This window comes from Buteo buteo, chromosome 14 (genome assembly GCF_964188355.1).
Source record: "Buteo buteo chromosome 14, bButBut1.hap1.1, whole genome shotgun sequence".
Taxonomy (NCBI): Eukaryota; Metazoa; Chordata; class Aves; order Accipitriformes; family Accipitridae; genus Buteo; species Buteo buteo.
In genome coordinates this window covers 1,081,125-1,096,000 of record NC_134184.1, presented here as the reverse complement: position 1 = coordinate 1,096,000, position 14,876 = coordinate 1,081,125, and the positions used below count along the sequence as shown (strand labels likewise).

At 46.1% G+C, this 14,876-nt stretch overlaps 1 protein-coding gene across 1 annotated transcript in view; it reads right to left on the bottom strand.

Annotated features, from left to right (window-relative positions):
• Window positions 1-14,309, bottom strand: part of EFNB2 (ephrin B2) — a 44,990-nt gene extending 30,681 nt beyond the window's left edge. Inside the window, exon 1 of the mRNA XM_075045865.1 lies at window positions 13,716-14,309. Coding sequence (XP_074901966.1) covers window positions 13,716-13,843 — 128 coding nt within the window. The 5' untranslated portion in view covers window positions 13,844-14,309. The remainder of the gene's footprint in view (window positions 1-13,715) is intronic.
• Between the last annotated feature and the right edge of the window lie 567 nt (window positions 14,310-14,876).

The window sequence follows — 14,876 nt, the reverse complement described above, 5'->3', positions numbered from 1 at the left end:
TGCCCTTTCCCTCACCGCTTGGCTCTCACTCGCAGAACAAAGCAAAAAAAACCACTCGCATAACTAAAACCTTTAGACCAACTTGTGCTTTTTACCCCTCTGTCCCCAATGTAAATCCAGGGTGCAAAGATGGATGCACAGTTTTTCCTCCTGTAAAAGGGAAGCACATTTTCCTCTGCCTTAAAAAAAACCCTCTTAGAGCAAAGATCTATCTGTTTGGTTTTTCCTCTACAATGAGAACCGAGATCCGGGCTTTTTGCACACGGACATGTAGCCTGGCTTAGAACATTTACCACACGGGTAAAGCTTGAAATGCTGAGAAGATGTACGTTTTGTTTTTTTACCAAAGTTGACACAGGTGTTTTTTCAAAAAGATCTAGATTTTATATTCAGTTTTCATACATGACCTCCACATAAAGCACTATTAATAGCAATTAACTTTTTGTATTATTGTGCAGAAAGCAATTACTGCTCTGCTAAAAGTACTTAAAGCACTAGAGAATTCTGATCCATTTACTAAATCAATTCCGGTTACCACAAAAGAACCGCTAATGTGCTTCAGGACAGTCTTCTAACTAAGGGGGGGGGGGGGGGAGGAAGGATGGATATGACCAATGTTCTATTTTAAAGTGTATTATATTAACATTTCATCAGCATTTACAGAAATATGAACCCTCGCAACAGTGCTGGACTTTCTCAGCTTCAGCAAACAGGGAATCACTCCTCAAATCACTGCTCGCTCTCTCTCCTACACAAGCATGGAAACACACACAGGCACATTCTCCTTTTTATTGCATTTCAGCAGAAACATGCTTTCTACATAGAGTTTAAAAACTGCAAGTGGCTGCAGTGGAGAGCAGCAGCCAATCTGTATAAATGGCTTATTCTGAGGAATTTCTGAAAGAGAAAACACTCAGTAGGTGCATTGTAATTAGTCGCTCTTTCTAGTTACCTCTTGACAAATGATGCATGCGGATCTGGATGAGAGCCCAACTCTTGACCCATGCCACCACTACACACTTTAGTACTTCAAGCTGAAACCCCTAGCCTCAGCATTCTTTTGTTTTTCCAGAAATGCGGTGCTGGTAATGCACAGCTTGAGAACCAGACATGAGTAGCAAAGTTGGAATTCTTTCAGAAGTGCTTAGTATAACTATGTCCTAAATATATCCGACGAAAGCTTCCTTCCTTCGATTCCTTCCAAATACATAGCATGTTTCAGGACCGGGTTAAGGGACAGAACGTGGAAATACACACAGCGAACACCGTTCCACCAATGCTTAACGATATGCTCTGGCCACATCTCTAAGCCTTTCGAACCAAAGATATTCATATGATCATTATTTTAAACAGAAGCCTATTGAGAAATACAACTTTTGCCACAAAAAGGACCCTTAAAAAATAACTATTTTTTGGACAGCCCGTGACTGCCCCCTTTGGCACTTCCCCATTAGGACAGGTTTCAGCACAACACTCCGAGCAGCACAGCGGGTCTCGGGGCACGGGCTCGGGGTACAGCCACCGGGAACCCCCCTACCCACCACCGCACCGGTGGGCCCTGCTCAGGGACACCTTCTGCTCGCCTGCGCTGTGAATAAATAAAATATCGAGCCTTCACAGTCCCTCATCTTCCATGGAAGAGATCAGGAATGGATGGTCTAAATCACCGTCTTCCATTTTCATCTGCATGTATATGGGCAACCCGGAAAGAAGGGGATATTGCTCATTAACACTAGTTGTCTCTCTAGGAGAGTTTTCTAAAGCAAAGCTCATCTGCAACTCGAATTTGGTTTTCTTCATCAGGAAGAAAAGAATGACAAAGGGCTTTCCAGTCGGAGGCCGTTCATGTGTTAGCGATCCCTTAGCTGAAAGGATGGGTGTACCCTTCAGAAGAAAACTTCACAAACTGGCAGGCAAGAATACTTTCATGAAAGGTGAAGACAAGAAGCCTAGACATTCAAATACCCTGCAAGCCTACAGGCATAAACCCGTTCTGCAACTCCGCACTGCAATTACAGTCAGTACGGAATCCACGTATGTCTGCGTGTGTCCACCTATATCTACAAAAGGTAATAAATCTACAGTCTAGTGGCCAGTTATTTACAAAACACTAATTCATTATGACAGAGCCAGAGGGGGACCTGTCCTGCCCCAACCCTCAGCTTCCATTTGACAAAGTCCATGTGCCACTGTGTAGACTTATATTTAAACTTAATCCATTTTCCTCTGTCATCTTACAATTACAATACAAGTCACAATAATATTAAATTTCACTGCCTACAGCATTGCACAATTGAACCATTACTGTAATGAAAACTGACTCCCTTTGATATTAACACTGGTGTTTTCTCTCATTTGCTAGCCATGAAGTACAGGAAGAAACCAATGTTGTTTTAATTAAAGAATTGTTGTTCAAAATATGCTACTGGGAATATTAAAGTAGTTCTTTCCTCTTGCAGCAAAGATAATCAGGTATTTATATGGCTTGGATTTTTTTTTGGGGGGGGGGGAATCTGTGCCATGAATTCAACGTTAACACAAACCCACTGCTCTACTTGACCTGTGCTCACAGAGGCAGGGTGTGCCAAACCCAAGAAAGATGGTGCTTTACTGAAAAGCTGCAGAGCAGTAGTTAGCATGGAATGGAAAGTGTGTGCTTCTTACACAAGTCACTAAAGTCTTTGCTTTTACAAAGCTGACAGAGAGCAGCCGGCATTTGCCAAAGAACTACTTTTCAAAAAGGGCACTGTAAATCACCAAAGAGAAACAATAAAACCAGATTGTTCTATTGCTGTGCTATTCTGTGCTCTTCTCCACCGCTCCTATTACAAAAACAAATGTCTTGTGTCGGCCACAATACAAGGATGCCAACCAAAGTTTGCAGTCTTCCTTCTCTTGACTACAATTTGTTCACACCTGTACAGTCTTGTTCCAAGACATGCTCCGAGCAAAGTCTATAGAAGAGGGCGGGGACTGTCTTGTTACTTGATGAGACATTAATAATCGGTGATTAGATCTTAAATTCAAAGAAAAAATTTCAGCTGCTTTGCAGTTGTTAGAAAATATATTATTGCATACCATTTGCCTGCATAAGTAAACACTGGAAGCAGCAGAAGTCGTTAGCTCACAACTTTCAGGAAAAGTTATGCCAAATCAATAACAGCATTGTATGACAAACCAAAGCTATTTTGGCAAATCATTGTTATGCAAAGATTTTCAGAATCCAGTTACAACTCTCTATCAGTCCTATACCGCAACCTTTTCCTCTTTATATTAAAAAGACAGTTTTCAGGTGAGAGAAAATGACCTTGAGCAAAAATCCAAATGGGAGATACAATCAGCCTGCACTTGCATCTCACATTAAACCCAAGATTCAGCCACTTGCAAGTGTGGAGATCCCACGTTCTTACATTAAATACTAGCTTTTCCAAAGTTTGACTGACTTGCAGAAGCAGCATAAAACTGGGTGGCCGCTGCCACCTCCAAGACAGTAGTAATATATGACCTCCCAAGAACCAGTTTTTGGCCCACTGCAGGTCCGAGCCTCTCAAACTAAGCTAAACTGATGCTGGAATAGTTTAAAAACTCCTGCAAAGGTCCAGAAGTGTATTCAAGACTAGATCGGTCATCACCACCCCGGGTGGAAGAGTCCATCAGAGGGGTTCAGCAGACGGCTGGGAACAGCGGGAGCTCCAGCCACTCCATTTGAAACCACTGATTGAAATTTGAAATTGCCAGACACTGGCATTTTAACAAAATGCTCAGCCTGTGCACTCCGTGCAAACTGGGTTCTCTCCCAGGGAGTCACCCAGGCTCCTGGGAACAGCTAGGTCGCTCTCAGCAATCAGTCATCAGTGGAAATGTGCTGCTGGCATTACACCGAAATGCAAGCAAAAGCACAGAAAACTGGGTTCCAGCAGAGCTACTGCTGCAGCCAGACCTCCAGGAGCAAAGCTGGTGGACCCACTCAAGCTTCCCAGCTGGCACAAGGTATCACCATTGGTACAGCTATGCTGACTACTGGCAAGCCACATGAAAATTAAGACTGTCCAAATGCAGACAGGGCTGTAGCTTCTGACATCATTTTCTGATATAAAAAAAAAACAACTGTAATGAAGCTTCAGAGAGATCTGTATTTGTCCAACCCCAAAAAAACTTTTCACTCTGGCCTTGGTTCAAGACAGCTCATGCTTAAATTCGTCCCGCTTCAGCAAAAATATTCAGCATTCAGCGCATGCTTAACATGAGATTTTCTCAATAAGGACGGTTTCCCGAGTCAGGCGTCAGTGCCATCTTGCTCGCCTTGCTGTCACAGACCAATCACAGAATGGAAAAGACTGTAATAAGCAACAAATTTATGAAGATTCGGCTTTTGTTTTTCTTCAAAAAGTGCCTGAAAACTGTCTGATAGAAGGAACGATTACCACTAAAAATCGTCCCTTTCAAAATATTTATCACGCAGACTAGTAGTCTCGCCTGCCAACATGACCCTCCCTGTTCAGCTCATCTATATAGCTTGGAAAAACCTTGGAAAAAGAAAACCTCCAAAAACCTAAAGGTCAGGTGTTGTGCAGCGATTAAGCTAGCCTGCTTATGAACTAAATTGAAATTAATTAAACATCAAGAAACCAACCGAAGTGTGGACAGTGAATGCTATGGGATTGCAAATCCTCAAAAGGAGTCAAGATGTTCCCAACTCCAAATTTACACTTTTATCCAGTCAGGTATAGAAACCAACTGCTGCTCAGGCAGTAGGTAAGCAGATGGCAAGCACCAGCAAAAATGAAAATGTGAAACGATGCACCACTCGAAGAGTCAGAAGCGCAGTTATGTGTGCTTTCATCAGTGCTCGCTGCATAGGTTCCTTAAACAAACTGCTTCAAACTTGCAGAACATCAAAAGCCAGATGGGTCTTCCTGAATGAATCCACAGGCAAGGAGCCAGGATTCCCGTTTGCTGCAGAAATAGGCCTGGACTTGATTTGAGTCTTCTGAGCTCTGACAGGCTGGAGTCTGGCAGAACTCCCAATCCAAAATAAAATAGCATTCAATTGCGAATGGGCTTTAACTAATAATAATAATAAATTTTAAATCCCTCTTATTAGCTTTAACATGCACTTCCCTTTACAGTGCATTGTTCACCTTCCCCACCACTGTTCTTTGATTTGGGTACCGGAGTAAATGCACTATTCAAACAAAAGCTAACAAAACGGTGAGAAGTAATTTGCAGCATCACGGATTTTTCAGCCTAACGTATCATTCCACCACCTAACCTATCCTCCCGCGTAAGACAAGCCATATAATTTCTCATTTTCTGTTGACGATGTGTAAAACTTGATTATGCTTTAAAGTGTACACAGCTCTGAAGCCTACTAAATAAAGTCTTGTAAATCCTATTTTAGCCATTAACCACGAGACACTTCAAAAGAACACTATAGGTAGAAACCCCATCTTATAGCTATGTATATGCCATACATCAGGAATGATTCACCTAGCAACATAATCCTCTACCAGCCTTTATCTTTTTTGGCTCGGAACCTACGTTTAAGACCAGAAGAAAGCATAGACTATTACATCAAAGTTTAAATCAGCTGCATTATAATTATCATGCTGATACCGCAATAAACACTGGGTGTTGGCTGGCCAGGATTGCCAAAAAAGATAGAGGTCCTGCCCTTATTTGCTGTCTTTGACAAAGTATATAATCACATCAAAGGAAAGTTCTCTGCAGCACAGTTAACGGGGGGGGGGGGGGGAATAAAATCTGGATGTTCTCTTTCCTTGAGTAAAATGATAGATTTTGTTCATTACAAGAAAATTAAAATTTGGCCTATAACGAAAAAACAATTATAATGTAAAGCCCTTGTAGGCTCATGTAATACTCACTGAAATCACTGGAGGTATTTTGATGGAGTTGGACAGGAGCTAGACAGAAGCCTTGAACATATTTATCTACTTGCAACTAGAAACACAAAGTACTAAATGACACGTCTGAATACGGAATTTAAAATTATCTCTCCTAATGCTGCATCTCAGTCTGCTCGAAGACTGTCGAAAATCAGGCTAAGATTAAAGGCGTGCATTGACAAGCACCAAAAAAAATGACAAAAAGTAACAAATACTTCAAAGTGACCCTGAGGACACTTCAGGTTCAGGGAATTTCTGTGCGCCCGCTCTCCAGCCTCGGTTTTGAAGCCCCAGCCCCCGGCTCTGTGCCGCCATTTTGGCGTCAGGCCTGGCCCTCAGGGCCGCGGGCCTGTCTCCCCAAAGCCCCTCCGCTGTCCCGGGGCTGGCGCTGGGGTCTTTTCCCCCCAGTTAGGGAACTGGAGTGCAAATGGCAAAACCTCTGTGTTTGAAGTACATCTTGGAGTCGATGTATGTCAGTGAAAAACGTGCGCGTCAGGCGAGGGGAGCCTGCGGAGGCTTCGGCAGGGGCCCAGGGCGCCCGGGCCTGCTCTGCCCGGGATGGGCCCCGTGAAGAAGAATTACCCTCCGCCCCCCGCTGTGGCTCTCCCAAACCCGCCGAGCCCGATCCGGTACATCTCCGAAATGTGACGTGACAGGCAGGTTCGAAAGCTAAATGTTGGATAATGGTGGGCGAACAAAGGACATCGGTTTTTGCATTATTTCTTTAATTACTTTAACCCTTGTTCGAACAGAAAGCATAAGGCCAGAGTAATTCAGCTTCTCCCTTTGTCATTTGCCTGCCATAAATATGCACCAGTCTGCATTTGAAAAGCTGAAGGAGGCCGCAAGCTTGCTGGACATTTATCATGCTCTGTTCCCTGTTAACAAGCAAATACTTTAGTTGAATGGCCCATTAGCAATCATTGTCAAATGCAGAATGCAAGGTGCTTGGATGTGACCGGCCTGTAAATTAGATGAGAGTGCCCCTGCGCTTTGGAGAATTTCAGCAAATGAATCGGGTCTTTTGATATACGTTTGTGAAGGTTAAGCTGCAAGAGAGGAGACGTATCTCAGCTCTTCAGGCCCCGTATATTCCGCCAATCCGTTCGGCTCCCTATAAGCACTTGTTTATTTTGCATTTGTTCAGCACCAGCAGCTCGACAGTTTTGGTTCTGGTTCCCTTTTCAGTCAGAATTGTGAAGCTTTCCAGCTTACTACAGGGTAGGCTAAGAATGACAAATTCAAGCATGTAATCAACATCTTTATAAAAAAAATCCAGAAAATGAAGGAAAAAAAACCCCAAACTTAAAAAGTGTCCGAGCCACTGCCAAAGAAACAGCATGAATTCCATTTTGCCGAGCTCATCCCAGGCTCATTCCCACTAAAGAAAGACACAACTGTTATTGTAGGCTTCGGTGTTTTCTCCCCTTATGTCTAGACTCTGCCTAACAAATGCAGAGTGTTTTCTTTCCCCTCTTAGCAGAGAAATGAGCAGGCAATAAAGTAAATATTTCTCGTTTGAATCGCGCCCCTGATTTGCAATGTAATGCTGACTTTAAGTTGTGGCTGTTCACGGTTGTCAGGTGGGTGGAAAAGCAAGTCTTAACTATTTAGAAGGCTCTTGAAGAGAAAAGGCAAGGGAAAAAAAATCCAAGCAGCTGCACTAGGAGAGGTATTTTACTACCTTTACAGCCGCAAATCGCTTGAAGTAAATGACAAAACAATGGCTAAATTGTCTGCCGGCTGAACTCCAGGGGCTGACGGCAAACTCATCCCAATGATTTTAAGTTGGGGAGAAGGGGTAGGCAGATGCTTATCTCATTCATTTCTAGATTTCAGCCTGCCTTTCGGAAATAAATACCACCTAGAGACTAAGCCAGATCAATTTGCTTATCTGCAGCTTTATTGGTAAATAGGAATGGATGCTGGTTTGCTTGTGGTTTGGGTTTTGGTTGGGTTTTTTTCTTTTGTATTTTTGCAGGATGGGAAACACAAGAGATGCTGAAGTATCACCTGGCCAAGGCACAGACAATGCAGCATGTTTATCTTTGCTGCTCCCATGGAGTGTGAGATGGAGACCCCAGCCTGAAACACAGCTGAAATCAAAAGGTCTGTTTTCTTTCCAGATAACCCCGGTCCTACCTATCCCCTCTGCTCTCTGTTCCTTGCCAGCATGCCCCTGCCCAAAGCCCAAACAGATTAAGGCAACAAACCCCAAGTGCAGCTAATTCTTCAGAAAGGCTGCTGCTAGGGCAGGAGTTAAAAAGGAAAATCTTCCACACCTAACAATTGCAGCCATCTCAAGTTTTAATCGGTCCCCATCTCGGCAGAAAGCAGTAAATGAAATCTATCTTTACCATATTATACACCACCAATGAGCAAGAACTGAGCAGCTTTTCTTTACTGCTTTAACCATCCCAAGCCACAAGTAGGCCTTTCATACTTTCTAATCCCGGCCCCCAAGTTTTGTGTGGTTCTCACATAATACCTTACAGCCCGGAGCAAGGCCCTTCGTCTCCAACACCCCTTTCAGAGACGTGTCATTTCTAACATCAAGCTAATCTATATGTTGCCATGGCATCACCCTTTATCTGCCTTTACATCTTATGAACTGCATGGATTTACCACATTATTTTTATCTGAAAGACAGAAAATGGTGGTTTTATTGCCATACAATCAGATTACTGCTGCTAGTTTCTCTATGCCTTTTTACCATACTTCAATCAAAAGGGATCAGTTTCTTTATACTCTGCCCTTGATTTACATTACATCTGTAAAGACCTAGTCTGGGTTGTAATCCCCTTATTAACTATGACCAGGGTTGATTTGCCTAAAAATAAAAGCAAATTGTGTCAGACCTTTTCACTTTGTTTTTGATTCGGAACTACAAAATGGATTACTAAAGAAATCTTCAGAGTTCACACGGCTGGTATAGTACTGAATTTAAAATGAGAATTAAACAAGTTAAACATGGGAGCTGTGTCAACGGTTTACATTTTCCATCATGGGAGAAAGGCTGAACTGCGTTTGTCTTTGTGTTCTCTGGCTTTAAAGAGACAATGAAGCCACAGGAGTTTTTCCAAGCTCTTCTGACACTGTCCATTTGCCATCCCTCCCTTCCTCTGCTTTTCATGCAACTCCCCCCCAAAACTCTTCTCCCTTGCCACTCCCTCCCCACCCCCTCAAAAAACCCTCCCCTCGCTCAAGACAACAGTGTTCCGCTTAAAAGTCTGTATTCTGTGGCACTGCGTATTTTAATCAAAATATTTCGAGCAGTTTAACATTCCTATTTAAGTTTCCACAACGCCTCGCAAAGAATGAGCTCATAAGCAAATCCATGTAGATGTATGATAAATGACCAGAAAAACAGGTTTCTTTATGTCAGCAGCCAAGGCAGGCAGACATTAGGCACACATGAATAACATTTTAATCACTATTTTTTTTTCAGAAGAACACTTTCTTCTCATTTGCAACAAGCAATTTCAAGTACTGCAGGTTGCACAACACACGAAGATCAGATTCTCAAAAAAAAAAAAAAAAAAAAAAGCCCCAAAAGCAACCCTGGCCCTGGCTGCTGCGCAGGTCTCTGTGCCAGCATGTCAGGGCAGCCACCTCGGGTCCTTCCCTGACTTCCCATTACAGGAGCCTGGGCTGAATTCAAGACCATCCCTCATACCTAAAGCGATGGGACTTCCTCAAAATGAAACAGGAAAAGGGGGGGAAAAGGGAAGGGGCGGGGGGGAGAGGGAGGCATTCTTGCGTGTGGGAAGAGGGAGAACTTGAGTGATTTTAGCTTCACTTTTAGTCACTGCCTTTCTAAAGGCAATTAGTTCATTAAACAAAGTGAAATAACATAGCGCAGCTTACAGATAACATGCCTTAAGATAATTACTATAAATAATATAGCAATTATACTCCACGTATAAAAGGCAGAGGAAAATAACCAGCTGAAGAATTCGGCCTTCAGTTTGTTCTGAATTCATTTTGCTAATTCACTTGTGCTTCGGAGACCTGGCTACAAATGCCAGAGATATCAAATGGCCTGGAAGCCACCACTCACTCCTTGTATTAGCATGCCAAGTGTCAACAGCTATGTTTTGGGTACAATTTAGGAGCATGTGTTTAAATCATTTCAACCTTCCACTCCTGTTTCTCCAGCTTGAAGCTGTAATTGCCGAGGTTAGAAAGTGCGGTCCCACGACACAGGGCTCCCAAATAAATTCTTGTCTAGCTGAGAGGCTCCCAAACATGTTGTGAGATATCGTTTCAGCAAGCTCTTTGTGCTCCGGCTGGCTCGCCTGTCCTGTGAAACAACGGCTGTCCATTACCTACAGTTTATCATCCTGACAAAATGTGAGGAATGTGGATGTGAAAGCACTAACAATTCCACCCCTGGTGCTTTCTCCTTTTTTTCCCCTCTCTATATTAAAACCGACAAGATTAACCCAAATGCAAACTGCAGAGCATAGTTCAAGGGGCTATTCAATCCGCAGTGAATGCGCATTTGTTTACCTACAAAAATAAGAATTTCAGATACAATGAGAAGCAGACTAGTCTATATGCTACTGAATAGAACATTTAACAGGGTCATCAATTGTAGTTTATTTTATCAGTTTCTGACATGTTAGCATTCATTCAGAGGCGGGCTGTGAAATGTCCCATATATAACTGGTTATCAGAGGGAGAGAAAAACAGCTATATAATCTAACTTAATCAGTGTCAAAGGCACCAATTGTGAGGATAACCTTCCACATGTCACCAAGGGGAACCGCTTTGCTCACTGGCCTATAGCACGCAGTGAGTAGCAACACTTGGACATAAGCAATGGTTTTTTCAATGAGATTTCTCCACCGGCTGACTAAAAGGCACCCCATATACCACTATGCGCGGTCCTGTGTGCCAAAGGCGGTGCTGAGGCCTTGTGAGGTGAAACTGAGGTAAGCCATGCTATCTTATATACATCGTTTGTCTTGGCAGAAACAACACAGGCAGAAAGTCCCCCGTTAAAAAGTGTCAACAGGAGTTAAGTCCTCAGAGCAATTTTTCTCTTGTGTTTTCAGGATCATGAGATCTAAGGTCCTTCAGAGGCCAAGTCTGTGAAGTCTACCAAAAGCATCCTGCAACACTGATGTTTAACCTCCCCAGCAATAAAGTCGCAGGTATAATTATTTTATGTATGTCACTTAAATCTTACGATTTGGTTGAGGCAATAAAAGCAGATCTCTATGAAGGGAAGGGGGGGTGCGGGTGGAAAGTGGGAGGGAGCTCTGTGTTCAAATGGCTACCGCGTGCTCTCCGTCCCAGCCACCTGCTAGAAATTATAACCTCTAAACTTCTGTGCAAAACCAATTCAGTTTATACGTTCACCTTCACCTAAAATTTATTATTTCATACTTTATATTAACCTGACTAACAACTTCTCCCAGCATTTAATTGCCTACCTGTTCGGCAGATTTATGCGTTGAGGCTTTCAATAGAGTTAAATGCACAGCTTCCCTGAATAAATTAACCGGCACCGAAGATAGTTATTATTTCAAACCGAGGAAGGAGCTTTATTATTATACTTCGCCAAGACCCATTCAGCAGCTTACTTCTGGAGCTAACATCCAGCCTGAATCCAGAGTGAGGACAACCTCGTCTAAGGAGAAATTATTCAGTATCCTTCAGGCGAACAGTTGTGACGAGAATTAGTAAGAAATCCTGCTCCCAGAAGCGGAGCCGTCTCACCGGCAGCAATATCAGTAATGCGTTTGTAAGCTTCCTCGAACTCCGGGCCTGCGAGTGCCCTATAAATCACTAGCCCCAGCAATTGAAAAGACTAATTTTAATAGTGTACTCCTTCACCGTGGTGATTAAGCCTCGATGAATCACTCAAGAAAACTCAATTACATCAACAGCACAGCCTATTTTTAAGCGCGCGTTTAAGTTGAAAAAGTAATTAGGCACTATCATTAGATCTACCATTAACAACATCCAAACCTTTTTTTTTGTAATCAGGGAGTTCAGAATTAGCCGAACGGAGACGCCGCTCGCAGCTGACACGGGAACCGTACCCCCAGGCCCGCACGGAGGGCTGAAGGCGACGGCTCGGACGCCCTCCCGTCCCCGCCGGCGATCAGGAGGGACACGGCGGCCAGCGGCCGGGGGAGCGGCCGGGGGGAGCGCCCGGCGCGGCCCGGGCTCTCCCGCGTTGGCACAGTGACCTCTGGAGGCACCGGCCGGGCCGGGACCCTTCTCCTTTTCCCCGCCGGGACCCTTCTTCTCTCTTTCCTTCCTTCCCTCCTCGCCGGCCCACGGACCCGGGCGACGCGACCCCGGCTCGCAGCCTCCCGACTGTCGAGAATGCAGCGGCCAGGTCGCTTTGTTCGCGGATGCTCCATCGTACCTTCCTCACGGCGAAGGGAGGCTTGGGCTGGGCGGCAGCAGCAAAGCTGCCGAGCCACAGGCTGGAGCTAAACTTTATTTTAACTGGCTTCCCGCCTGGCGCAGAGATAAAACGATCATCTGTCACACAGTGCTAGGAATAAAACCACCGGACTGAGCAGTCCGCAGCAGTCCTGTCGGTCTCCATATGAATTTTTTTTTTTAAGAGAGATCAGAAAACTTTGCTGCATCTCTGTAACATTCTTTACAGAAAATATGTCCATTATTAAAAAAACACTGGCAGACATCTGCTGTGAGTTTTTCCTTCAGTGGGAGCAAGGGTAGGTAAGCAGTCTTGCTTTCCAGCCGTCATTGATAAACTGGAGATGCTGCTCCGAACTTTGAAATCTCCACCCCACTCCCGGAGACCCTGCCACCTACCCAGCGTTAACCCCCGAGCCAGGAAACACTCACTCTGCTCGCCTTGCCTCATCGCCACCCAACACTGCCTCTAAGAAGTCCCCCGGGAAAACAAGACGTGGGTTTAATCGGAAATTCGAAATTCAGCTAACACAGTGCATACGGTTTGCTTTCAAATACACAGAAGTGAAGACACAGCACGAGTTAAAAGAAGTTATTTTAACCTAGTTCTGGTGTAAAACGCCCTAAACTCATTACAGACCACTTCTTCCCCCCGTGATCTGCGTTCTCCAAAACAGTGGTTCTAATCACAGAAGTTCAGAGGATTTCACAACTGAACCAAGCCAACTTTTATTTTGCATGTCAAAAATGAAAGGGGACAAAAAGAGAAGTGGGAACACTTTTTCATCACCGACTGGGATTTCTCTTTAGAAACCCGGGCCACTTCCCAAAGAGTTCTTCTTCCCCACAGCAAGAATTCTGTATGTTTAAGAAGTTTTTTTAAAGGATACGCTTCTGTTTTAAGAGTGTGCTTTGCGAGCGCAGTCCTGGGAACGCATGTACTTTTTCGCCTGGGTTTGTTAATGAAGAATGACACTAAATGGTTGTGTGACGGGTAATGCTTACTTCATTACTCACTGCCATGTGCCTCCATACCATCAACTCCACGACCAAATTTAGCCCTGCTATAACCAGATGGAACTTCGCGGGAGTCAGCGGGATGAGTCTGCACCCGCAGACGGACGACTCTAGAGGATCATCCCCCTTCCCCCGCAGCCCACCGCCCCTGCTCCGACCCCGGGGGGGGGGGGGGGCAGCGGCTCCGCGGCCGAACTCCCGCGGGTTCCAGCCTGCCGCTGCCCCCCCTCCCGGGCCAGCTCCGCCGTCACACCGACCAGCCGGCCCCGGGGAAGCCCCAGGCCCAAAGTGCCCGGCGGCCGCCGCTCGCAGCCTTCCCCCCCGTGATTCCCGGCGCACCCCCCCCCCCAGCTCCGCGCACCGCCGGCCCCCGGGATGGGAACTTACTTGGGGTTGGAGGAATTCCAGTAGATTGGATCTAAAACGATGGACCTGGCCAGCGCGGTTCTGCACAAGACCATCGCGACTCCCCAGCAGTACTTCCAGGCGGAGGCGTCGCGCCGCCGCGCTGCCATGGTGGCGGGCGGCACCGGGTCCGTCCCCCCCCCGGAGCCTCGCCAACGCCGCTGCCCCGGCACCTGAGCGGCAACGGCGGGGCGGGTGGGGGCGGTATCCCAACAGCCGGGACGGTCGGTAGGGAAGAAAGATCGAAAAAGAAAAAGAATCAAAAAAATTAAAAACAGTTTAAAAAAAAATCACGACGATGCACTCGGTGAGAGCCGCAAGCAGATCTACTGAGTCACGTATGCCACTCGCACGTAGGAAACTCTCCTGCGAGGTAAGATCCAAAGCTACCTCCGAAGTAACAACAGCAAGAACGACAAAAAAAATCGCCGCCGCCTCAGTCCTTCCTCTGACCGGGGGTCTCCCGGCTGCCTCGGAAGATGCCACTCAAACTGCCAACTCCCATTTGGATCCAGTGCGCCAGACGCGTTCACAGTGTCTACGGCTCGCGTGGAAAGGAGCGAAAAAAGGTAAAAGGACAGAAGCGGCGGGGAGAGAAATGAGAGGGGTCGGGGGGGGGGGGGGGTAGGGAAAGGGACACAGCCTCGGCGGGAGGCTCCTCCTGCGTGTCTCTCACTGCTCCCCGCAGTTTGCAATCCGCACAGGCACCAGCCCGGGCTGTTTCGGGGAGCTGGGAACCAACCGCGAGTCAATAAATCCACTCCGAGAGTCAGCTCCCCCGGTCCCGGGGAGGCGCATCGGCAGGGCTCCGGCTTCCCCGGGGGGGGCACTGCTGTCCTTGTCGCCGGCAAAGCCCCCGGAGCGGAACAGGGCAAGAAAGAGGGGGCGAAAAATAAGAATTAAAAAAAATTTAAGAGGAAAAAAAAAAAACAACAAACCAAACACAAAGCCAACAAAACGCGGAGGGGGGGGTCGCAGCGCCAAAACGTCCCTCTCTCCCTCTCTCCCCTGGCGAGATCCGCAGTGCGCGCCGCGGCAGGAGGAGGAGAGCCGGGCGTGGGACCTGCGCCGCCGCGCAGCCCGGCGCGGAGAGCAGGACGGAAGGAGGAGCGGCACACCAAGCCGGCCCGGCCCGCTCCGCTC